The following is a 27,338-nucleotide window of genomic DNA, read 5'->3' as shown; positions in this document are numbered from 1 at the left end:
TTGATTTCACTTTGGTTTGTTTTTATTACAGGCATTATATTATTTCCAACCGTATTGAGTTTCGTATTTTCTTTCCAAGGTCGCCGGTTTACTGCACTGATAAAGTCGCGGAATCGCAAGAATCATTGAATTCTCTAAAATTTTGATAACAATCCAATGAGCCGAGTAATGCATCCGCATTTTTGAAGTCTATTATTAGAAGAGGCACATGATAACGAATTCCTAGTGTACTTCATGATTCGATCACAGGAGAAACGAACATGATTCATCGCTTTTATAGGTTGGAAATCAACGCCGATAAGCGCATTCTCTTTCCAATTAAATCAGTATTATTTTGTGTACAATATGTAATATAATCTATTTTAAGTTTGTGAATCGGATTGAAAACCTCGTACAGACTATATGTAAATTTTATCATATGTCGCAGGTCTATTTTTGCGTTCTCTAACAGTGCGTTGTTAATGAGAACACTTAGCCTACTTAGCTGTAGCAGTAAGAATTGTTTTAGCTGTCAAAGCTGGTTTGACCTTATCTGTCTAGACACCCGTCTGGCAAGCTCCATTCTCGACTGGCAGAGGCTGTTGAGTCGTCAATAGGATCGTAGCACTGGCCCGGTCATTGTCCAGTACTGTAACGGTAGACCGCGAAGTCTGTTGAATAACAAGAACAGAAGGTTAAGCTTCGAAAAACGAAATGTAGCGCCTAGGCTCTTATTTTGGAATTTAATCGTGAAATTTAGGCGATTGTCAGGTTACAAAGTTTGCATCGATTTGGTCACCAAGGCTATTCAATATAAAGTGATGGCTTAAGTAAGGGTTTATACTCCGGCCGTTTATCATTCTTAATCCATGCTGAAATCTATTACCATCATGCCACGGCAGCACTTTTTAATTTGTGACCTGTTCAAAGGACTCAAAGGAGGCTTGGTCTAGGTCCAGTATGATAAGGCGATACAGACTCAAGCCACGCCCACGACATTAGAAATTTCTTTTCCATCTCTGGAGAAATATAAAACGGCTGGGTGGTTTAGTAAGCCTACCCGGAAAGCCGTATTCGTCCAGAATGTTCCGTAACTCTTTCCAGTTTACACCGTCATAAGCGGCATTGATATCAATGAACAGAGGGCAGGTTTGGGGACTCGAAATACGCGGTACTTTTGGAGGATCTGCCACAGGGTGAAGATTTAGTACGTTGTAGAGCAATCCTCCATAAAGCCGGCCTGGTAACTTCCCACAAATCTATTGGCTATTGGCGACCGTCGATGGAAGATGGCTTGGGAAAGCACTTTGAGGCGGCATTCAGGATAGTGATTCCTCGGTAGTTCTCACAATCCAGTTTATCATCTTTCTACTAGATAGGGCAGATAACCCGGTCTTTCCACTCCTCCGGTAATCGTTTCGTATCCCAAATCTTGATAATCAGTTGATGCAGACAGCCGGCCAACTTGTCCGGGCCCATTTTAATAAGTTCCGCTCCAATGTCATCCTTTCCTGCTGCTTTGTTGTTCTTCAGCCGCTGGATTTTTTAACTTCCCTTATCGATGGTAGTGGCACATCTCCGTTGCTTGCTCCACCAATGAGGGCACTTCCTCCACTATCATGGTCTTCCGCCTGCATGCCATTGAGGTGTTCATCGTAGTACTGTTTCTACCTTTCGATCAGTCGTCAGTCGAGATACCTCCATCTTTATCTCTGCACATTTCGACCCGCGGCACAAAGCCTTTGCGCGATTCTAGTAGAGTCTCTGCTAGAACTTCCGTGTGCAGTGAAAGTGGTACAGCTGCTCAGAGCCGATGTAACAGCGCGCGAGGCCCTGTGCAGATTAAGGCTCTTATTTGTATGCCAGAAGGGCATTGGGTTGAAAGGCTATACTGTGACAGTCTTAATGAGGCGACAGTCTCGTTTGAGGCGGGCTTCGATTGCTGTACAGATTTTCCGGACTGCTCATACCCATTGATGAAGTTGAGCTAGATAGTTGTAATCCTGTGGCACGAGTCGGTACTACATGGTTAATGAAAACAATGACTTTTTGGGATTTCTGTTCTATTGTCGGTATTGAGTAAGAAGGAAATTCCCGAAGAAGTTATGCCTAGATAAAGTAAGAGCCCCGCAATTGCAGAGCAGATGCGCTGTACTTTCAAATGCAAATTTACAAACGCGGAAGGTGTCGGTATCATTCGATATTGTTTAAATGATAAAGAGCGGGACTGTGTCCATTTAGGAGTCCCCTGATTGTGCGTAGCTCACTGTTTAACTGTTTAGTCTGCAACCCTGTATTTGACTACAACGAGATGCTTTTTCAACAGCATAATCTAAACTAAAACTTTTCTCTGACGATAAGTACAACGTCCTCGGCATAAGTTGTAGTCTTGTAACCAAGATGTGCTGCTTGTGAAGGAATGCGTTGGCCACAAGTGATCAAAGCAAGGGCGAGAGAGCTCCTTGTGGACTGGCTTTCAACGCCGAAAATTTTCTGCGATGTATCTCCCAATGAGGCTGAGGTTTCGCTATTTGAAAGCCTTGCTAGAATCAAACTTATTATAAGTCGATTCCGTTTTGAAAGAGAGCCGTGAAATCTGAAGTGAATAACACGTTATTGAAAGCGCGTTCAATATCACGAAAAACCCAAAGTGCCGTTTTTTGATGTTTGAGTGATTTCCAAATTAACGACACAAGGCAGAGCAATGCAATTTCCTTAGATTTACCGTGTTGGTATGCATGCTGATTTCCATGCAACGACTCATTGCGGATATAGTTATCCACGATTTCCTCTACCAAATTGAGAAGCGGTGATATCAAACTTATTGGTATTAAAGCCTTTTGCATGGTTTTCTCTTTTTTATCGGACTTAAGTATGCCTTTAGATATCTGGCTGCTTTCCGCTAATTCTCCAAGATATGTCCCAAAGTGAAATTGGCTCGAAAAATGATGATAAGCTCGGACATTATAATGCTGTACATTTTCTGTAAAGAAACGGGCAGAATACCACCCGGATCTGGAGATTTTATTGGTTCAAAAGAGCTAAGTGCCTATTTGAACGAATCCTCCGTAAACAATCGGCGTGTAAGCAGAGCTGAATCATTTGGCACATTGTGTAACGACACATTCCAAAGCTACGAGACCTAATTTAACCGATTTTTTTGTAACACTTTATACTCTACATTTCAATAAAAGAGGAAAGAAAACAATAAAAATCATGCAAATTTTTCTGAACAACCAATTGTGCTGTACACAGCCAGGGATTGTCCACTAGAATTTTTAAATTTTTTCTCTAGTCATCACCGAGCGCGAGGCCCCCCTGAAGCGCGAGGCTCCGTTCCACCTCCCAGGTTTGCCGGCCTAAACACTGGCTCTGCAGCTGCTCGAGTTCTTTGCACTTCTTCTCCTCCTGGTGGCGCTTCTTCTCCTGGAAGAGTCGGGTTTGCTGTCTCCGCTTCTGTTTGTATCGCTCCACATCTGTTCCAATATCTGCTGGCACACCACCTACAAAGTGCTCTCCAAGATCCTGTTACGCCGGCTGTCACCGATAGCACAAGGTTTCGTAGGGAATTATCAGCTGGGCTTCAGGGGGGCTCGCACCACTACGCATGTGATACACTCAATCGAGACCAGCTGTGACAGATAATGCACGATTTTCCGGATAAACCGACGCGAGTAAATGCGAGCTACATTGGGTCGAGTGATGCGTGTCGTACGCAGCCTGGGGACACTCTCAAGTTCCTTTGAGACGCGGTGTGGGTTTTGACAAGGTGACGGCTTATCCTGCATGCTGTTCAACATCGCTCTTGAGGGGGTGTTCCGACGAGCAGACATCGAAACGAGAGGCACGACTTTCACCAAGGGTAGCCAACTCCTAGGCTTTGACTTTGACATCATAGCCAGGAACTTTGCGACGGCGCAGTCTAGGAGAATTGGACAAAAACTAAATGCGTCGAAAACTAAATACATGAAAGGAAGAGGCTCAAAAAAAAAAAAATAAACGCGCTTCTCACATAGCCAATAACCGTTGACGACGTCGAACTGGAAGTGGCAGATGAACTTGGGATCGCTGGTGACCACGAACAGCAACACTATTAAGGAGATCCAGTGGTGCATTCAAGCGGGAATTCGGGCTTACTTTGTCCTTCGTAAATCTGGCGAAAGTCGGCAGGCTACGACGGGTCGGACACGTCGTAAGAATGCCGGATGATAGTGCAACGGAAACAGTTTTTTCAACAACCCCACAGGCACCAGGAACAGAGGGGCTCAACGTATAAAATGGCTCGACCAGGTCGAAAGTGGTTTCGACTTCTGGCTGAGAGATGGCTAGGCAATTGGCGACGAGTGGTCCAAGATCGCGTTGAATGGAGATGACTGAAACAGTTGCACGAGCCACCCCGGTTCTATCCCGCTGACTTCGATGTCACAAATGTGGAAAATGGGCCACATGCAAAGGGACTGCAAGCGGCGCTGCAAGGGACTGCAAGCAAAAGCCGGTTAGCTTCATGATGAGTCGTGACTCTACTAGCAGAGTTGTTATAAAGCAGTTGTGGCAACTCATTTAAAACCAATTTCAGTCGTAAATAACTTTCGTCAACTAAAAGTACCAAAAGTGTACTACTAGGGCATGGTGTGACATCCAGGTGGAAGAATGATATTCATCAAACTGGATTTCGGTGTGAGAACCGAAAACCCCGGTAGTGATCAATGTAGTAAAGGTTGGTCAAACTTTAGTGGAAAAAGAAAGAAATGTGATAAATTTGTAATAATATGTTATCGGTACAGAAACTGGTGGCAGTTGGTGGAGAATGGCTGTTGAATGGAAAAATGGTGACGTTGAAACAGCTGCACCAATGAAAGACAATCTCTACAAGCTCGACGTTTAGGTGCCTGGAAGCATTGCAGATATCACTTACTTGCTTAATCAGTTCCAGGTCGCAGTTTCCTCTGCTGTACGAAGAAGTCGTCTCCATTCCACTCGGTCCATGGCCGCAATTCGCCAGCCACGTAGTCTGCGTAGGGTCCGCAGGTCGCCTTCCACTTGATCGATCCATCTTGCTCGCTGCGCGCCCTGCCGTCTTGTTCCAGTCGGATCATTATTGAGAACTTTTTTAACCGGGCTGTCGTCCAACATCCTCACGACGTGCCCAGCCCATCGCAGGCGATCGATTTTTGCGGTGTGTGCGATGGGTGGTCAGCAGCTGATGCAATTCATGGTTCGTTCGCCTCCTCCACGTTCCGTCTTCTATCCGCACTCCACTGTAGATGGTGCGGAACACCTGCCGTTCGAAAACACTAAGGGTGTGTTGGTCCTCCACGAGCATAGTCCATGTCTCATGGCCGTAAAGGACTACCGGTCTAATCAGCGTCTTGTAGATTGTTAACTTCGTGCGGTGGCAAATTTTGTTCGATCGCAGCGTCCTACGGAGTCCAAAGTAAGCACGATTTCCTGGCATAATGCATCTTTGTATTTCTCTGCTGGTGTCGTTGTTTGTGGTAACCAGCAGGGCTTCGACCGATCCTTTTTTTCTACCGCAGTCCCATCAACGCGCATTCAAGTTCACACCGTCCGTTTAGTGATGGAATACGAACGCTATGCATAACACAACTGGCAGTTTGCTCAGTCAAACGCCGATGGCACGCAGTAGTATGAACGCATTCTAACGCTGTTTAACATTTTCGTTTCGATCAAGTTGCCTTTACCGTTTGGAGCAGCGAATGACTGCAAAACAGTCAAATGAATGGCAGTCACCACGCTTACGAAAAGCAACCGCACAATCGTATGATTCAATACTACAAAAAAACAACCACTACATGTGCATGGAAGAAGTCGGTGGGACTCCGTCCAATACAAACGAATATTTTGCTTGCGTCGGACCGACGTCCGGGTGACAAACTATTACTGTGAGCAGCCGATTTGGAGACAAAAAGAGAAACGAAAAAATACGTCACCGTATGCTTCCAGTCAGTTTGCAGTTTATATTCTCAAAGCGCAAAGCAAAACGGGAGATTGACTGTTTGCTTCTACAGAGATGCCGCATGAATTGTAAGACGGCAGCAGCGCAAGCGGGAGATTGACTGGATTGAAAAAACAGTCAAATGATCGTTCAAAAAGCGGAGTTTGAATGCGGAAAGTTCGCATTCACGGCAGTCACATTCAACTTGCGATCCCTTTTCAAGCCCTGGTAACCAGTGATGATACATGAGCTCTTCTGCCACCACGATTTCATCACCGTCTAAATGAATCCGGGGAGGGAGGTCAGAATTCACTTCTTTAGAACCTCTTCATTTCATGTATTTTGTTTTCGATACATTAACGACAAGTCTAATTCGTTTGGCTGCAGCTTTCAGTCCGATGTACGTTTCCGCCATTCTCTCAAAGGTACGTGTAATGATGTCAACGTCGTCAGCGAAACCAAGAAGCTGGACGAACTTCGTGAATATCGTGCCCCTCGTGTTTATCCCCGCATCACACCCTCCAAAGCGATGTTGAACAGAAAACATGAAAGCCCATCACCTTGCCGAGCCCAACTCTCTTCGACATCCAAGGGGACTCGAGACTGCCCCTGATACTCGAACAACACACATTACTCGTTCCATCGTCGCCTTGACCAATCGCGTTAGTTTATCCGGAAATCCGTAGTAGTGCATAATCAGCCATAGCTGATCTCGATCGATCGTGTCGTACACCGATTTAAAATCTATGAATAAATGATGAGTGGGTACTCCTGCAACTCCGTTGCAATCACCATTTGCGACGACATAAGAGTTGGGAGAGTGCCTTGTAGGCGGCGTTCAACAGTGTGATTGCGCGGTAATTACAACAATCCAACTTGTCGCCCTTCTTGTAGATCGGACACACGATGCCTTCCGTCCACTCCTCCGGTAGCAGTTCCTCCTCCCAAATCTTGACAATGACCTAGTGCAGCGCTCCAGCCAGTGCGTTCCCACCGTATTTCAGCAGCTCGCCGGGTAGCTGATCAGCCCCAGCCGCTTTATTGTTCTTCAGCCGACCGATCTCTTCTGCTACCTCCTGGAGGTCGGGGGCTGGTATTCTGTCGTCTTCTGCACGTGCTCCAAGATCTGTTGCCATATCGTCACCTTCATTTTCAGCTACCTCGCTGTTCAGGTGCTCGCCATAATACTACTTCCACCTCTCAGGTGGATATCAGGTACCGGCACCGAAATGAACTTTGACACCGTCGGTTGTGGCATCTAAGTCAAGCAAGACTGAATGACCTAGATCGTGCAAAAGAACTTGGCAAGCGGCGTGGATTTCAAGTCTGGGAATTTCCGGGGTTTCTTTTCGTCGATAAAACACACTTTGTTATGTTTTGCTACATGAGGTGAAAATTGGAAGTTTTCGAGAAGTTTTTGGAATGTGAAGCGTGCGTAACTGCTCAGTTCGGGACGTTTATTTCAAAGTTAACAGTGGACCAGGGACGAGAACATTGTTCAGAAGAAATTCTACAATCGTTCCAGAAGAAGACGAACGAACCCGAGCAGACATCCGACGCGCTCACGTTACGAATAGAAAAACGCGAAGCAAGTAGTGAGTCGTCAGGGCATAGTAAACGGGAGTGTAGCTCTTGCGTCTTCTAGGTACCACTTCTTCTCCATACTCAGTATGGAAGCCCAATCCCAAGAAGAATCATGTAGTACCTAATAGGAACACAGCTTTGCAATAACTCATCTCAACTCCATTACTGGGTGTGAGCAATTCTTAAACTGTGCAACTCATGGAGGGCCTGGTTCCATCGAACCAACTTGGAAACCACTCGACACCATTGCATGCGCCATGCTCTGTATCAAGCCTAATATCTGCTGCTCTCTAGGGTCAATTCCAGCACGTATAGTTGAAAGTATGCTCTGGAATGTATTGAAACGAGTAATCAGACAGAGCGATTTGGATATAAACATCGGGAAGATCTCCATCGCCGCTACGCAACTGAACTCCTCCTCCAATCCTTGGTCATGGTAATCTGTCCATATGTTTCCTGTGCACAAAAAAGGTGTTCAACGAGATGTGGACCATTCCCGAAAAATTAAATCGTTTAGTTCCGTCTCGAAACTGTTTGAACTAATTATTTTGGAGCCACTTTTTTCAGCAATGTCTGAGGGGGGATCTAGACGGACTCTTCCCTGGTCGATCCACTACTACTAATTTAGGGTACCATACTACGCTCATCGGTAACAACATGTCTGTAACGACGCAAACCGACGTTATATATACCGACTTATCAGTCGCCTTTGATAGGCTCAACCACTTAATTACAATTGTTAAACTCAAATGACTTGGGATAAACGGAACTCTCCTGCGATGGTTTTGTTTTCATTTAGCTGATCGTCAGTTGATGGTTGTTATCGGCGATAGCAGAACCTATACATTCTGTTCTGTGTCACCAGAGGTGCTCCGCAGGGCGGTTATCTAGAAGCCGCTTGTATTCCTGCTCGATTTTCACGACGTGAAACTTGCGCTCGAAGGAATCGAGGACAATCGAGCAGGTTAATCAAATCAAGGACCAGTAATTCTCGATACTAAATTCACATTCAGACAGCATATCTTGTACATCATCAACAAATCCTCCAGGACACTGGAATTCATCTTCAAGATTACTAAGACATTCCCGGACGTCTATTACTTAAAAGCATTTTACTGCTCTCTAGTCCGTTGACTATTGACTACTGTTCTACGGTCTGGAACTCGAACAACAACAACAGCTCTGTGCGGATCCAATCTGTTTAACGTCGCTTCCTGGCGTTGCGCTTGTCGTCGGTTGCCCAGGCGAAATCTTTACCACTTACCAAACTCCGAAAACTTCTTGAATCCGGTAGATACTTCGTATCTCCTTGTTCACCATAAACTCCAAACGAAAGAATAGTAGCTTGAACAGTCTCTTCTCGCTGATCGTCCACCTCAGAAGAATCTTCTTCGGGAACTTGGCGCGGAAAATATACTTGAAATCAGCGCTTACCTTCTTGGTGGGGAACGTAAAGTAGTCGGTCTTCTACCTGTCGTTACCGTCCAGTGTTAAGCAGTTTTCGTCGCCCGTTATGACCATGATATCGTGCTTCACCGGAAATATGTTTTTCCCCAGCGCCTTCAGCCATTCTCTGGGTGTTCTTACCTGCTACTCAGACACAGCCAGCCTCGACTGACGCTTCCGCATAAAAATGTTCATTTTGGTCAAGTTATACTGCGCCGTTTTGCCGGTTGCTCCGACCTCCCGGCCCGAGGCTAGAAGTGATGAGACCACCCTGCTCTCAGTCTTCATCTTTAGCTTTTGCTGCACATTACGGTCGCGGAGCACGTCGGGCGGCCGGAATCCGGCTTTCGCCTATCTCGCGTGAGAGGATACTGTAAATGTCAGATTGGTACGAAGTGTTTCACCATGTCCAACTTCTTCGCTACGGGGTGTAGCTTGCAGTACGAGCAAAGCATCGAGCGTAGTTGTTTGACTGTTTTCGCCATAGCTGTTGCATGCAAATCAACTGATAACGTGGCATGAAAAATCGCTAAATCAGTCCAGTTTTTTCAAAAGCAAATGTTATTGCTAATGCTTTACTGAAGCGCGGACCATTTTTGGCGCTCCCAAGTCTGGCCAACCGCACGCTACGGCGCTGATGCTGTACTCAGCGAAGGACTTCGAAGGACGCTCGACAAAGTAGCATCCATTTTCGATTTTCACCTATCGCACCAAACTCTACGGGAGCAATTCAACCTAGAAAAGCGAGCCATAGATATCTATTGATTACATGGTCGATCTACATTCCATCAAGATGACTGCAGAAACCATACCGAAATTCTGTTCTTTGTGCTCCGGTTTCATTTATTTGGCTTTATAAACTATATTTAAAAAGTTATGTATGGGACATTTGCGGAGCTAATTGTTATCTATAATATTGCTGAATTAAGTATTGTCCAATCTGTGGTATTCAGGGCGAACCCTAGGTTCAATCAAATCCATCGGTGCATAAAGAATGCACCTAACTTAAGTTTTAATTTGCATTGGTTTTACTGACAGCTCTGTGAAAACTAAAAATTGTTAAATATATTGTTTATTATTTATGTAAACTTCCAGCTCAGTACGGTATTGTAAATTTTACATTTTAATCGATTTAATTTCAAAATAATAATTGAAAAAGTGAGCTAATAAGTTTTAATTAATTATCATTATTTAATTAGTAATTTTTACTAGAAATAATGGTTTGTTTCATATTCATATAAATCGAAAAATCTCAATTTAATTCATTCCAGGTCGATGAAAGAAACCCAGATGCTTGCAATTCTTCTGGTGTGCTTCAAGGTATTCCGCTGGCGTTCCCAAAATCTCTCAAATCATGCTCAAGACGACTTAAATTCGCTACAGTGCAGTGTAACAGTTCAGATTTGTTTAAAATCATACTAGTTGTTGAACATTCAAAGTACCACAGTTAAGTAACGAAAGAAAAATGCATACATAAATCAGCCAAAAAAAGTGAACGATCACAAAAACAAAAACTAAAATAAGTACTCTTATACAGTAGTCAAGGGAATAAACTGGAAGCGTTGTGCAGTTGGGTTTTGTTACGTTTCGCAAATACTTGCCGCAGAAGGGAAAATAAAATAACTAATACTTAACGATACAATACATAGAAGTCGAAAAAAATAATAACGAGCAAAACACTTTAGTATGAAAATAGGGAAAATGAAAAGACTGGTTACTATCAACAATTGAATTAAGAAGTTGTACGAAATAAATTCACACTAAGAGTTAAAAATAACACAGGATAAGGTAACAAGTAACTAGCGAGTAAAATGGTTTTTGTTAACGCTTTTTCTACATTTTTCGGGAATAAGTAGTATTTGTGTAAGTCGGCGTTTTTGGAACACTCCCTCTGAGGTTGTTACCGAGGAAGCTCCACACACGCACCGTCACGGTGTTCGTTGATTCGCCGTTTGCGGGAGGAATCCGGTGACCGGGACGCTGGAGTAACCAATTTTATATCTACTTAGGTATTCGCCCCTCACCAGGAAGTCTATTGTTGAGAATATCATGAAGGTAATGTTTGCAGTGCACAGAATTTATCGACAGATCAAATTTGTTCAGTATTTGCAAAGTTTATTCTTTAAACTCTCTATTAGTCAGAACGTGTTTTTTCACTTAGATTTACTACCCGACTCCCCCTTTTCCCCTCAAACGAACAAAACAAAAGATGTGATGTAAGTCTAAAGCAAGAGTATTTTTAATGAACAAAAACAATCTAAATTAAGCTTAGTATGGTATGTACATTTTGTCCGTAAGTCAAGACAGCGTAAGTCGCAACACACAGCGATATAAGGATAGAATAGTGAGTAAACAAAACAAACGAAGCAAAAGTATCTTTACAAAAAAATTTAGTAGGTATTTTCTCAGCCCAAACCACAGCCCCATAAAACGAATGAATTTGCCAGCCAGTATAAACAGACTCCTCTGCGAGAAGATTTCCACACCTGGAAGAATTGCCAGCATCCGGAAGAATGCTGTCAGCTCGAGCAAGTCGCGACAAAAAATATTTTTCCGCCCCCACGTTGTTGCTGCAAGTGCTGCTTTGCTTTCTGAGCCGGAAATCAGTGCAGAAATTCGAAAACCAAACTATTCTTGAACAAAACATTTGTAAATTGTTACATTAACATGTGTGAATGTTACACTAATAGTGTCGAGCAGAACGAAAACAAAAAAGTAAAATAAAACCGAAACTAAATGGTAGGATAAATCTTTGGAAGAAAAAGGAAATTTATTCTTTAGTTTGACATTGCCTTATTAACTATAAACGATGGGAAATCTATAGAAACAGAGAAACGATGTAAAACAGTCTTAGAGAATACAATACAAAAAAAGTAAAATTACATACAGTTAAGCTTAAATAAGAAGAATTAGTGGGAAACGAATGGAATGCAAAAAAAATAAAAACTGGAGAATTACGATTTTTAAGGCTAACGATAAGTTCGGGCAAAAGATTGACGACAAAGCAAATCGTTATATACATTATTATAACCCTTAACAAGATAATAATCATTGGACATATTTTGATTAAGTATATCAATGTAATCTGCATCTCACATAAATATATTACACAATATATACTAAATATAAAAACTGTATGGAAAACAACTATTTTAAACTCAAATAAGTCAGATATAAAGATAAAAACTTGATGTAATAAAGGAAATCGTATATATACATAACACAAAAAAAAATATTCAGAAATATGCAAACTATGAAGAAGAAAAAATGTAATGATGTTTAAAACAACCGGAGTATTTTGACAAACTATCGATATGCATTTGTTTTCGGTTGAACAAGATTTAACACATACCATGCAACACCTCTCGAAAAACGAATATAGTGACAAAAAGAAAGCATTAAAGAAGAAAAATGTCAGTTTGTTTTAATTTTTTTCTTGATAATAAACAAAATGATTAAATAAATCTAGTACGAGTACGGATTGGTCAGTGCAGTTGCAACTGACAGAAATATGATTGAAAAGTGACTAAAAAAAAGTAAGCAGCTACTATATAATCGATTGATTTACACTTAACTATAGAACTTATTCATGAGTAGAGCCAAAAGCAAAAAAAAAAACAAAATGAAAAATGCATATTTATATTACTAATTGAGAAGAACACTGGTATATATATGTAATAAGAGTGCAGTGCAAAAACATTGTAACAGGTGGAATGCAACATGTAGGCATTTGTTTTTTTTTTTTGGGTTAATTCTTCACCTTAACGTTGTACTTGTCGGAGGAATAAGATCCATCGCACTTTCGGTTTGTATGCCGTTACATCAATAAAGAAGTACTGGTTATTTGTATGAAACTTCACTATAAGCCATCCGTCTGAGAACTGGAGCACACCGGTTGGTGAATTCATATCCGAAATCATAATACTAGGGTAAAGAACTAGTTTTAAGCAGTCTAAGCGGGTCACTGATTGTTTTACCTTATTACAAGCGATGGGTTGACTAAGTGGCGGATATCAGCATACCAATCTTCTTGCTATCTTTAGTTCTTCAAGCTGTTACCATTGGAAGACACTATTGTTGAGCTAAACTTTTGATTTTTCGCTTTAAAAGTTGGAGCGGTGGAACTAATTTTGAACACACCGAACTCATTTTCACCCGGAGGGTGCTGTTTTCAGCAATCCTGAAATCTGAATTTTTTTACGTCCCGTTAAAAAATCCCTCGAACTTTTCCCCCTATTCAGTAAGTTCGCGTTCCTATCCGCGACCTACTAATCGGCATCTGATGCGTAATCGGCATAGCGTATCGGCATATGCGTAAAATGCCATCTGTCTAAATTGTGTATCGGGGCATACACTCACCGCACCGTTCGGCAAACGGTATTCGTCGTCTCTTTTATTCTCTGGTGTTCTTATGGGAAACTGCGAGTTTGACGTCTCACTCGCTGTTCATAAGGATGGTGGGAGAACAAAAGAGGCAAACATAGAAGTGTACACGATCTAACTTTAGAACAGTGTTGTCAAAGCAAATAACATTGAAACACATCGTTGCTTCATTAAATCACTGAGAAAATATTCGAAAATTATTGAAAAAGCTGTCTTTTGTGTTGTTTTTAATAAAGAAAAATTAATTATGAACATACATTTCTCTTAAAAGTATTGAACCACGTTTTCACCATAGGAGGTTTCAGTTAATTTCAAACTTAAAATTCTTATTTCCAGAACCGAAACAGTATCTTGGCAACACGATAGTTTATCAGTTGTGCTGCAGCTGCTGCTACTGGTGAACAAGTTCTATCAATTCAGAATTTGTTTTCAGTTTTGTTAGAAAATACTAAAACTTTCGGCTAGTGACAAAGCCTTAGATAATAGAAAAAAAGAGACTGAATAATATGGTATGTGACAATTGAGTGCTTGACTTTCAGAGTGGTTGTAATCAGTGCTGAAAATTTGATGAATTCGTTAGTAGCGAGGTGGCGATTGCTGAAGAGCAGCTGAAAAATGTACGTTTTTGGACAACAATTTTTAATTCATCATATTTCTTGTCGGAAACCCAGTAAATTGTGTTTGTGTGAACCAAATGTATGGTTAAGTGATTTGTGAAGATGATCCTATCAAAAGATTTTGAAAATATGAATAAAAAAGTGCATTTTCGGATCATTTATGTTCAACTGATTAAAATAGGTAACACTGCTTAACTCGTTCCTTACCCTATTTTGTTTTCCAGCAAAAAAATTCAAAAAATCATTAAATTTTGTTCAGAATCATAGTAGGCATTTGCTTTCAGAATAAGTTCACTTGGAAAAAAGCGCGTTGCGAATCTAAACTGCACGTTTGCAATGACAAACGGATAATCCGTTTATCGGCTCTTGAGCTGGTTGAACTGTCCAATTATCCCAAATCAACGGTGTGTGGTGTCCTGAAATGACTTGTCTGACCATCGACAAAAAGCCCGAAAGTGTCAGAAAAGAAGCAGAAGGCACCGGAATTGTCCTATGACCTGACTCTTCAAATGGGTATAAAAATCTACTAAAGAGTGGACCTCTTGATTGGAAGTTTAATAGCGGTCATCCAAAGGTTATGGAGGCAAGGTGGAGCTCATAGTTTTATTAACGGTTTTATGGTATTGGTCATGAAAGCAACTAGAAGAGCGTAATAAAACTTAAATTGCTGCTTGAGTTGCCCTTCTAAATTTAGGTTCTACCCCGAGTCTGAGCTATCGTACGCCGATGTTACTTCCGATTCGTCCACCGATGATGCTCTCACGGAGGAACAATTCGTTCAACTCATCTCGGAAGTTATCGCCACTAAGCGTTACTGTGAGACCTTAGCTCAGCAACTCCAAGTTGTAATCATCATTTTCAGCGGATGTGGAGCGTAAAGCCCTCTTCATTCATCTCAAGGAGAAAGTGGTCGACATTGCCCTCATCGCCACATCTCGAAACCCCTTCTCAAGCCAAAGGTTAGCATCTTTCTTTCCGAGTTTCGGCTCTTGAGATTCCACTGAACCAGCGCAGGAGGAGAGGGTGTGACCGACCTGTGATACGCATGGTTAATCGCCACTTGCTGCCGAGCTTTAACCTGGAAGTCATCGAGGACATTGAGGTTCAGACGGGCCCATTTAATATTATAGCGGCCTACTGTCCTAAACAAACTAGAGTTCGGTAACCAAAGTAGACACCAGAACGGGAGTATCCTAGCCTTTTAACTATCCTGGGAAGACTTTGAGGCCGGCCACTACGCCTACGTCATACTAGCGCCGGACTGTTCGACCCTGATTTCCAGTACAGACTCGGAGAACAGTCGACCCCGGTGAATCTATCATCGAGTCAACTGGGTAGAGCTCCAGCGTATCGTCAACGACAACATCGATCCCCAACAGTCCCTGGAACCCCGGAGCAGTTCGATCAGACGTTAGAATTCTTCCAGCGAGCGATTGCCGTCGCCCAGGCAAGTGCAGTTCAATGCTTGTAAACTGGGAAACGGCAGAACAAGTCTTTAACAAACAATTCCTCTACCTCTAGTGTTATCCAGGAAAGGATTCAAGAACTAAGAAACCTTACTTACTTACTTAGGTGGCTTGCCGTCCTAAGACAAAGCCTGTTGAACAAAATTTCTCCATGTAACTCGGTTGAGGGCTACCGCTCTCCAATTCCTCGGACACCGAGTACTCTCCGCCAGATCTCGCTCCACCTGGTCTAACCATCTTGCTCGCTGCGCTCCTGGTCGTCTTGTTCCTACCGGATTTGAGGCGAACACCATCTTTGCAGGGTAGTTGTCCGGCATTCTTGCAACATGCCCTGCCCATCGCATCCGTCCAGCTTTAGCTACCTTCTGGATACTGGGTTCGCCATAGAGCTGTGCGAGTTCATGGTTCATCCTCCGCCTCCATGCTCCGTTCTCCTGTACGCCGCCGAAGATCGTTCTTAGCACTCGTCGTTCGAAAACTCCGAGCACTCGCAGGTCCTCCTCGAGCATTGTCCATGTTTCATGCCCGTAGAGAACAACCGGTCTAATAAGCGTCTTGTACAGGGTGCACTTTGTACGGGGACTTAGTCTACTCGACCGCAATTGCTTGTGGAGCCCATAGTAAGCATGACTTCCGCTGATAATACGCCTCCGAATCTCACGGCTGGTATCATTGTCCGCCGTTACCAGTGAGCCAAGGTAGACAAATTCATCGACTACCTCAAACTCATCGCCGTCGATCAATATACTACTGCCCAAGCGGTGTCGTTCGGCCTCGGTTCCGCTGGCCAGCATGTACTTTGTTTTAGACGTATTTACCTTTAACCCAATCTTTTCTGCTTCGCGCTTTAGTCTGGTGTACTGTTCAGCCACCGCCACAGATGTTCTGCCGATAATATCCATGTCATCGGCAAAGCAGACGAATTGACTAGATTTGTTGAATATCGTGCCCCGCGTGTTGATATCCGCTCGGTTCATAACACCTTGTAGCGCTATGTTGAACAGCAGGCATGAAAGACCATCACCTTGACGAAGCCCTCTGTGTGATTCGAATGAACTTGACAATCCACCCGAAATCCGAACACAGCACTGCGTACCATCCATCGTAGATTTAATCAGTTTGATGAGCTTCCTGGGGAAGCTGTTCTCGTCCATGATTTTCCATAGCTCTTTCCGGTCGATGGTATCATATGCGGCTTTGAAGTCAACGAATAAATGATGCAACTAAGAAACCAGGAATTCCAACAAAAGCACCAACGAATTCAACCTCATTAAAAGACGTTCTGGTCCATCGGTCCAAGGTCCTCAATAACAAACCAAAGACTGTCCCTGTTATTGGCTCATCTGGGAGTTTAGATGAAAGAAATTTATATTTATATTGGATCACAACTTGGGGCAGAATATTGACAGCCCACATGAGTACACTGTCCCTAACCTAAGGAGCAGGTTGATCGATCAGCTTGTTCAGGTACTAAGCTGAAGAAATCACCACGGACGAGCTGATGGCAATGCCCCGTAAGTGGTTGATGAGTTTATATATTTGAGATCATAGTAGCATTCGCCGTCGCACAAATCTGACGATGTATAAAACGCTAATTAGACAAATAGTCCTCTGCAGACTTGAGATTGTAACTTTGGTTACGGAAGACATAAGTGCACTTGACGTATTTGACTCACGAAACACGAGCTGCAGGTACTACTTGGCGAGATTCTCATCGTGCACCTGGCGAAAGCCCGTGGGCTACGTTGTGCAGTGAAATCCGCTCTCTCCAAGAACCCTATCGGTCCCAGGAATAGAGGGGCCCAACGTACTAGATGGCTCGACTTGACCAGGTTGAAGCTGACTTGCTTGTGTCGAGACGTTCAATGAAACGGTGATGAGTAACACAGGACCGAGTACAGTGGAAAGAAATTCTTGATATAGCACGAGCCACCCCGGCTCTATGCTGCTAGAAGAAGAAGAATAAGAAAAAGAAGAAGAAGAAGAAGAAGAAGTAGTTGAGCATAGTCACCATCGAGCTCAAGCACTTGAGCTGCGGAGCTATTGGTCTATCATCTTGCGCCCTGCCCTCTTCAAGCTGTTTGTCCGACGTTAGGCATACGGATGATAGGCATATGGACTATAGGCATACGGACATTAGGTATAATGGACGTTAGGCATAATGAATGGACGGTAGGTCTAATGGACAATAGGCATAGTGGACGGTACGCATTATGGACGTTAGGTGTTTTTGCCATGTGTGGACTCATCACTGCGACCAGTATAGTTGATCTATTGTGATATCGCCCGGGTGTTTGCTGTATGACCTGCACTGCATTTCTTTTTTCTATAATCGCTAGTGGAGTTTACCCTTCCTTCAAGGTTGATTTACTTTACCCCACTTATTGCTGGCTGCCAGTACTATCCCATATTATAGCCGTCCCTGGCGAGGACTCATTCGTACCTCTGACCAGTACACTTAACTATAGGAGGGACATTTGCACTGTCAAGAGACTTCAGAGGGTAAATATAGAATTCAGCATGATGAATTAAGGGTAAATGGAGGGGCTTGTGAATAAACCCATGGTAAAGTCACTAGACATCGAATGGCTTGATTCTACTAAGATTCGATTCCACGACCACTCGCTTGTCAAAGCAGACTCGATAACCTTGCGGCTACGGAGCCCCCCTGACGTTAGGTATAATTTACAAAATTTCGCTTTCAACGTTAAAACTAATTAATTATGACATATAATTTACATAAAACAATCTAAGACTACATTTAATTTGCTGCTTCGTCATTTGAACATTAATGATATCACTATAAATATTAAATATGGACATCATTCGGTGCATAAGTTCGTTTCCAGCATAATTTTGCACCTTATTTGTCAAGGGAAAAGGCCTAACCCACCTCAGCACAACAACCTGTAATCATCTCTCCAGGCCAGCCTAAATTCCAAATACATTTTTTTCTGAATTTGCTCGATTAGTTTCTTATGCACTTCATAGCACGGTTGTCATATTATATCCAACACCACTACGTACTAAGGCATTGTATAGAGAAATGATAGTATAAGGGTCATTCAGATCACCATTTACGCGTTTGATAAAAGCAAACGGTGAGTTTGCCTTTGCACCTATCTTTTCAACATAGCGAAGCAATTGAGCTCGCTATCGCTACTCCAAGATCACTACTCAGTCTCTTCGATCAAGTACTTAAATAATAATTTGTTTGGTTTTCGGGTGAACGAAACCACGCTGCACTTTGTTGTATTCACTTTGAGACAAAACATATCGCAAAAACCGCCGAACCAGTCGACGCGATCCTGAAGTATGCGACAGCACTTCTTCGTGCATTTTACGGGGAGAAAAATCTTCCCATTATCTGCATAAATCAATACGTGAACGTCGGGAAGTAGTTCCGTAAGCATAATTGTTCATAATTGTTACGAATAGTAAAGGTCCAACATGGCTCCTTTGAGGCACACCAAACCAAACTAAAATAATCATCTATCTAATGCAAATTCGCTTATTTATACACACATTTATTCATTTGGCATAATTCTGCTAGGTATTACGTCGTTTGCCATAAGAACATCGGCATAAAACTAAAGCATAAGAGGCATAAGAGGCCGAAACACGAAAGGCCGAGCCCCCACTTGGCTAAATCTCGCTGAAAACTATTTTCTCGAATAATGTTGTTAAATTGCACTTTTAAACTGATTTGATTAAACCCCCAGCAAACTAACGGTAGATCGCCTAACGTTCGTTATGGCTACCAAACGATATTCCTTCCGGACATTCATTCCCTATCGTCCCTGTAGAGCTACCATAATACAGCAGTCCCCCGAAAAAGGCGGTTTCGAGTAAGAACGTTTCCAATATTCGCGAGTGATTCCATTAAGGGGGAATAGTATCTTTCACACCATATTTTTTGCCTTATTTCAAATATTTTTTTCTCGAAAAAATTGACTTTAAACATTTCTAAAAAATACAAAAATTACAATATCAAAAAAAAGCATTTTTCAAACACTAGACAATTTTATTGACTTTAACACAAAAAAAGAAGCAAGAGAATTGCTTGAGCCGTTCTTGAGATATTTATGGTAGCGACTTTGAAAACCTGGTTTCGAGAAAAACGGCATTGAAGTTTTTATTCGCTGTGCAATCGTTCCAGACATGCGCGGTATAAATAGCTATAACATTCTGAATTTTTGTAATTCATCCAAACGGCTTCAACCGCATGTGCTTAAAATGTTAATCTTTCAAATTATTCAATAAAAAAAATTCGATTTTTTGGAATTGAAAAAGTACTTTGCCCCCTTAACGCGGTCCAACGTACTTATTGAAGTCTACGTAGCATATGGGAATTGACATAATTGGTTCCAACATGGAATAACTCGTGATCCTGACCGTATGGAAGGTTGGTGTCTTCGACAAAGTTGTTCAGTGCATCAACGGGTTGGACTACAGTATTGCGGAATTGTCTAACTACATGGCGCTAGCGTATATGTAATATTCTTATACTGGCTGTATTTTGCGCTGCTCACTATCTAGAAAATTGCGATCTTCGAGGTTACTCAAATGACTGCCACCTGGTCCAGTTGGTATGGAAAATAGTGCAAAACTGACTCATTGCGCTGCGCGTATATATAGTACAGTAGGATTTCGAATTTGGCAAGAAATGCGTGTCGCCTAGGTTGCCAAAATCGAGATCTTTTTTCGATATGAAAATTTTTAATGTAAATGCTTTAGAAATTGATAAAATATCATTAATCAATGATTGCAACCATTTTATGTTTAAAAAGTACGCCAACTGCTATCCGTCCGGTGCAAATAAATTATTGACACCCTGCGGTAAGACGTAGTCCTACGGCAATAAAAATATTATTGATCGAAACCACATAACTTTTTTTCATGAACATATTGAGGGCATCATTTTTTCGTCATTTAAAGTATGTATGCAGAAACTAATTGATATTTAAGCATAATTTAAGCATAAAAGCTGGTCTAACAAGCCAGTCGTCATACGTTCGAATCTCGGCTAGGCAGTGCTGCTGGATAGAATCAGTAGGATTGCTGCACTAGCCCCGTAACTGTCCTGTACTCTAACAGCCGGCCGCGAAGTCTGTCGATAAAGAAGAGTAATGTCTAAAGACGGTTATGCCCAAGGCTTTGCTTTTTTTGCAACAACTTAATAGGCACCCAGCCAACACCAACTCGTACATCAATGTACGAAAATTATCGTAAATATCTCTTAACAAACTCGTATTCGTAAATAAAGCCTTATAAAGTGCGCACAAGTTGATATTCTATCGTTTATAATGCTAGTAGCTGACAAACATACGATTTTCAGCAGAAAGTCGTATAGCTGTAAGAAACTTGTCGCGCTTAATCGGATCTTGTCGTATTGAAATACCTATATAAGTGTATCGCTCAAGATTATTCCTCAATGCGTATATCGCCTCCAAAATGGTACGGATAAGCGGCTTTTGCGCGTCGAATACGATTTTGTTGGATACATATCAGTACGTAACTCTTATTTGCAATCTAATTATACATATGAAAATGCTGACTGGGCATTAATGTCACACAGCATTAATAATGTGAAGTCAACAGCATACGTAATGTTACTTTTAGTAATTCAGCTTTCTCGTGTTGCAGTATATTTTTCATGTCCGTTGCAAGTTAATGCGAGCAGTGAAAAAAGTCTAAGGAATTTTATCGGCTGCCAAACGTTGCATTTTGCAGAGAATTTTTGTAAGCCACCAGCATTGTGTTAAATAACTAGCAAAATATTAGCTAATTTCCCAACTAGCTAAACAACTACTGTCACTTAAACAACCTTCTTGTACATTACCAAAATCATGAGTTATGGCAAATATAAAAAACCACAAATATACTAGCGCCGCCCGTTGAGTCAATTCTACATTATTTTGCATACCATCTTGAAGGTGGCAGTCATTTGAGCAACTTTCCCGAAGATCGCAACTTTCTAGATAGTCAGCAGCGCAAGATACAGCCTATACAAAAATATTACAAATACGCTAGTGCCACGTAGTGAGAAAATTCAGAAAAACTACAATTCAACGAAATGCCCTTGATCTGCTGAACAACTTTGTCGAAGACACTAACGTTCTATTCGGTCAAGATCCCGAGTTATTCCATGTTGGAACCAATTAAGTCATATGGTACGTAGACTCCATTAAGACGATTTCCATTAACGCGGTCCCTATTAGCGTCCTTATTGGGGGGATTGCTGTAGATCTAAGTGACAAAGTGACGAAGATCTGTAACAATGAATTTGTTAGATTTCGTTATCACCTGTTTGACAGCTATTGAAGACAGAGCGTAAGTTGATGTCATCCATATGGATTTGCAAGCGGCCTTCGACAAACTTGACCTTGAACTGAACTGAATCGAGGACTGTCTCCACTTGCAAATGTTGCTGAACGTGTTCGTTAATTGGAGTCAAATGAACAAGCTCGTTATCAGTATGGCAAAATGTAACATGATGACATTTCATCGTTCCATAGAACCCATTATCTTCGATTACTATATCGACCGTACTGTTCTCAACAGACTGGACCATGTAATTGATCTTGGTATTCTATTGGACCAAAAGTGTACCTTCCATGCTCATGTAAATGTCGATTATATCTAAGGCAAACCGACAACTTGGCTTTAACTCCAAAATAGCCAAGAACTTTACGGATCCGCACTGCCAGAAGGTGTTGTTGTTAGACCGATCCTTGAGAACGCTTCAGTAACTAACAGGGGCACCGAACGATTGAACATAGAACTGAAAGATTGAGCGAGACCAAAAAAGATTCATACGGTTCGCTTTGAGAAAGCTGCCATGGCGTCATCCTTCGATTCTTGCGTCGTCTCCAGTAAAATGCCAACTTCTTAGTCTTGAAACGTTTGCTCGATGACGACAGGCATAGCAAGCTACTTTTGTTGTAATTTTTTTCTTAGAATTTTTTCGCGTCGCGTTCCACCCTCATTCACTTTTCAACTTATCAATACTGATGAAATTTTTACTACTAAGTGAACAATTCTTTCATATCAAAACACTGTCAATAGTTTTTTGGCACCACAACTGCGGTACGGAACTGCAGTAGCTAGAAAGAAACGGCCAAATACGGCCACACATTGTCGAAAGCCTTTACAATATCCAAGAGCGTCATAGCTGTCGTCTTGGATACCGAATACCCCATTAGGCGTACGGACGTTAGGCATGGTGGACGTTAGGCATAAATACGTTAGACATAATGGATGTTAGGCATAATGGATGATAGCTATAATGGACCATAGGCATAATGGACTATAGGCATTATGAACGATTTTTTCGTTTATAGGAGACGAGACCACTGCGATCAGAACTACGTTCGGAAGCAGCAATCTGGTGCATGCTTGTCACTGTTTAAAGTGGATCGGTCCCAACGTTGAAGGACGTAGGTACCAACAATTTGCAGTGAATTGAAGCTATCTTTCAATCCTGTATTTTTAGGCATAAGTGCGTCGTAGTTACACTAGAAAGATTACAGAAAGATGTCATCAAGCTAAGTCCTTATTCCTCTTCTATTCTGATAATAAAACTACATGGCATCAGCGACGGTGGCCTGCTGAAGATCTTCACCGTCGAGAATAGTATGGGTATTGTTGCGTTTAATCAAATTAATCAAATTAAATTTTGTTTCGAACTTAAATAAAACACTTCAGTTCTATTTATACCATATCCATACTATTTATTTCAATTTCATGACTCAACAACGATGCCGTCAGCGTGATAGCCGGGGCTTATCAATTAGTTGAATTTTAATTAAAAATTATCCAAGTAGTTTACTTATCAACTCCCTTTGCATTCGTTCCCTCTCTTTGGAAGTCATTTTGGCAACAGTTGGCTTCGTTTGAAGAATACGTAAGGTAGTAGAACGAACAGGATTTACCGTCGTCGTATCGTAACGTACCAAAGGTTCCGCCGGAATCCACTGATCTGGTACAGGTAGTGGTTCCTTTGGTACGGGAGCACCGCAGTACATTATGTTGATTAGCAGTGCATCATACTTCGAGAGTGTTTCTCTCTGGCCGAACGTACCATTCCAGGCCACTTTCGGTCGCATTGTTTCCAACTTACCCGGTTGAACCGAGAATGAGTACTTCGAGTAGTGCATAATGCTTCCGATGTCGTACGGTATGCTAAAATTCGTTACATCATGGTCCTCAGACAGCTGGAAGTTGAAGTAGATCGACGGATCGGGAATCATGTGATCGTATACTACCTCGATAAACTGATCTCGATCCAGCCGGTTATGCTCGTGAAAGAAGCCCAACGCATGCATCAGTTCGTGTATTGGAGTTGTTAGAGCATCCGCACAACCCTGCTGGAGGTTAACCAAGGTTTTTCCAATTCCTCGACCAACATCGGCCCAACAACCGTAGTCACTGTTGTCGATCGAGGCGTACGACTTCTCATCGGTACGTTCCTTAAACCGAACACAAGTGTACTTTTCAAACTCTCGCATCGCTCCGAGGATGAAGGCCCGCTCAGTCCTATCTAAATATCATGAAAAATTATATATTTTAATGTGTAACCCTAAACCCATAAATCATACTAAAATGTCCATCAAGCTTGTAAATCAAGGTGGCGTTTGGCCAACGAAAGAAATCCGACGCATTTCCCTTCAGACCATTCCGTAATTTGGGCACTGGCAGTCGCATATCGCTTTCTACTAAATTTCCTACCTCCCATGGTTGAATTCCGCTCGAGCGGTTTAAGTTTCTAATCAACTCATCTGAAATTGACACGTGTCAACACAATCGTTCCTCTCTAATTCGAACCGATCGCAGTTACCTACGCCGGGGTCGATGGTGCGATACAGTGATGTTCCGTAGTGGGCGAATGGGTCGGCCGGGGCCAACTTGGATGCAGCTTGGATGACGATCAAAATCGTAAGCGCGATCGGCGTGTACATGATCAACGAGGAAACTGAGGACGTTAGGCTATTTTCAGAGCAAGCTTTGCGGTCGGTTAATGCGTCTCATTCTTTCGTGATCAATGGCGGCCATTATTGTCGGTAATATGAAACACATCGTTCACACGCAATAAAGAAAGTTTATTGAAAGAACATCAAACGCGCTGAGTTCGTTACGTTGGCCTAGTTTGACGGTGGTTGTGAGGGGCTTTTTCGGTATCATCGTAGGCAGATGTTCAGGATCGCGGCTGTACATTTCGGCTGTGTAGTGCATTATGCTTTCGAAGTCGTACGGTAGCGGAAACGCAAATTTGTTCCAAGGATGGATAATTTCGTAGTTAAACAGGTATTCCGGTTGGGGAAATACGTTCTCATACAGTACATCAATGTACTGATCCCGATCCGGACGGGTATGCTGATGTAGGAATCCTAGCGTATGCATCAGCTCGTGCAAGATTGTCCCGAGGATGAAACAGTCCGGGCCAAGATTTAATTGCTGTGGGAATAATAAGCATATCAATATTACGTTTTTACAGAGTCGGGCTTTGTTTGGAAATTTACCGATTTGGGAGGTTTATATCCAGTATCTGACCAACAACCGCTGGGCTCCGATGTGATTTCGACGTAATCAGTTTGATGCGCCGATTTTCTGAGGAATTTCGCGCATGAAACAGATGATATTAAATTCATAGCCTGCTTGATGATGTTTCTTTTAGATTGCGCTGAAAATATTGAATCGGAAAAATAATCGCATTTTACAAAATAGTGAGCATCCTTACGAAAATCCTCTTCAAAATGATAATAAACAGTTGCGTTTGGCCACTTGTAATCAATTGGAAGAAAATTACGAATAACGTTTCCATATTTTCTTGTTTTGGGCTTTTCAGGCAAAACTTTGAAGGGTTCTGAAAATTCAATCGGTAAGCGACTACGTTGATAGGTTTAACTTTTCTTCGACCAGATTACCATTTTCGCAATAAAGACAAAAATGCGAAAAAATCAAAACTAAAACAAGTGGCGAACTTTGGTGCAAAAAACTCCTCATCGCTGTTTTGTTAGTAGGAAAATTTCCTTTTTTTGATGGTTAAAAGTCACAGCGAGTGGCAATTACACAGGCGAACAGATCCAATCAGCTCATCGGGCTTGAATGGAAAACTTGGTCTGTTCGAGAGTCGGACTATTCGGATACAGCATGGAACACCGCTCTCGTGTTTAGCAACAAATTACCGGCTACCGAGCAACCAGGATGGGCTCTCTTTCTTGTTCCATTCCTACTCTGCCCACTGTATTAGATGTAATACGTGTAGAGTATCCAAAAAAAGTTAAGTTGTAGAACGAAAAAGCGAACAAACGGATCTCTATTCAGCCTCAGACATTTAATTTACCTTCTGGTTACAGTTTCAATGGCAGTTTGTTGCTGTGTTTGTTCAGGTGAGCAGCAAATGTGTGGGCGCCAATTCGGACGGCCAAGTTTACGTAATTTTTTGGAAATTCATTCTTTCGTATATTAATATAGATAGACAAGAAGATCTCACAATCAATTTTTCAACTTGGTTTAACTTCAACTTTCTTGGAAACAGAAACAGAAACAGAAACAGAAACAGAAACAGAAACAGAAACAGAAACAGAAACAGAAACAGAAACAGAAACAGAAACAGAAACAGAAACAGAAACAGAAACAGAAACAGAAACAGAAACAGAAACAGAAACAGAAAACAGAAAACAGAAAACAGAAAACAGAAAACAGAAAACAGAAAACAGAAAACAGAAAACAGAAAACAGAAAACAGAAAACAGAAAACAGAAAACAGAAAACAGAAAACAGAAAACAGAAAACAGAAAACAGAAAACAGAAAACAGAAAACAGAAAACAGAAAACAGAAAACAGAAAACAGAAACAGAAACAGAAACAGAAACAGAAACAGAAACAGAAACAGAAACAGAAAACAGAAAACAGAAAACAGAAAACAGAAAACAGAAAACAGAAAACAGAAAACAGAAAACAGAAAACAGAAAACAGAAAACAGAAAACAGAAAACAGAAAACAGAAAACAGAAAACAGAAAACAGAAAACAGAAAACAGAAAACAGAAAACAGAAAACAGAAAACAGAAAACAGAAAACAGAAAACAGAAAACAGAAAACAGAAAACAGAAAACAGAAAACAGAAAACAGAAAACAGAAAACAGAAAACAGAAAACAGAAAACAGAAAACAGAAAACAGAAAACAGAAAACAGAAAACAGAAAACAGAAAACAGAAAACAGAAAACAGAAAACAGAAAACAGAAAACAGAAAACAGAAAACAGAAAACAGAAAACAGAAAACAGAAAACAGAAAACAGAAAACAGAAAACAGAAAACAGAAAACAGAAAACAGAAAACAGAAAACAGAAAACAGAAAACAGAAAACAGAAAACAGAAAACAGAAAACAGAAAACAGAAAACAGAAAACAGAAAACAGAAAACAGAAAACAGAAAAACAGAAAAACAGAAAAACAGAAAAACAGAAAAACAGAAAAACAGAAAAACAGAAAAACAGAAAAACAGAAAAACAGAAAAACAGAAAAACAGAAAAACAGAAAAACAGAAAAACAGAAAAACAGAAAAACAGAAAAACAGAAAAACAGAAAAACAGAAAAACAGAAAAACAGAAAAACAGAAAAACAGAAAAACAGAAAAACAGAAAAACAGAAAAACAGAAAAACAGAAAAACAGAAAAACAGAAAAACAGAAAAACAGAAAAACAGAAAAACAGAAAAACAGAAAAACAGAAAAACAGAAAAACAGAAAAACAGAAAAACAGAAAAACAGAAAAACAGAAAAACAGAAAAACAGAAAAACAGAAAAACAGAAAAACAGAAAAACAGAAAAACAGAAAAACAGAAAAACAGAAAAACAGAAAAACAGAAAAACAGAAAAACAGAAAAACAGAAAAACAGAAAAACAGA

General features: G+C 41.4%; 1 protein-coding gene across 1 annotated transcript; it reads right to left on the bottom strand.

Annotated features, from left to right (window-relative positions):
- Positions 1–536: 536 nt before the first annotated feature.
- LOC128739253 (hatching enzyme 1.2-like) lies at positions 537–24,391 on the bottom strand. The gene is made up of 5 exons (XM_053834728.1): positions 24,271–24,391; positions 24,032–24,211; positions 23,263–23,973; positions 1,040–1,165; positions 537–628 (listed from the first exon to the last, which is right to left on the bottom strand). The coding sequence occupies exons 1-5, from the start codon at positions 24,389–24,391 to the stop codon at positions 537–539; spliced, it is 1,230 nt and encodes a 409-aa protein (XP_053690703.1).
- Positions 24,392–27,338: the final 2,947 nt, after the last annotated feature.

Source organism: Sabethes cyaneus, chromosome 3, assembly GCF_943734655.1.
Source record: "Sabethes cyaneus chromosome 3, idSabCyanKW18_F2, whole genome shotgun sequence".
Taxonomy (NCBI): Eukaryota; Metazoa; Arthropoda; class Insecta; order Diptera; family Culicidae; genus Sabethes; species Sabethes cyaneus.
The sequence above is the reverse complement of the archived record's forward strand: the minus strand, read 5'-3'. Positions and strand labels throughout refer to the sequence as shown.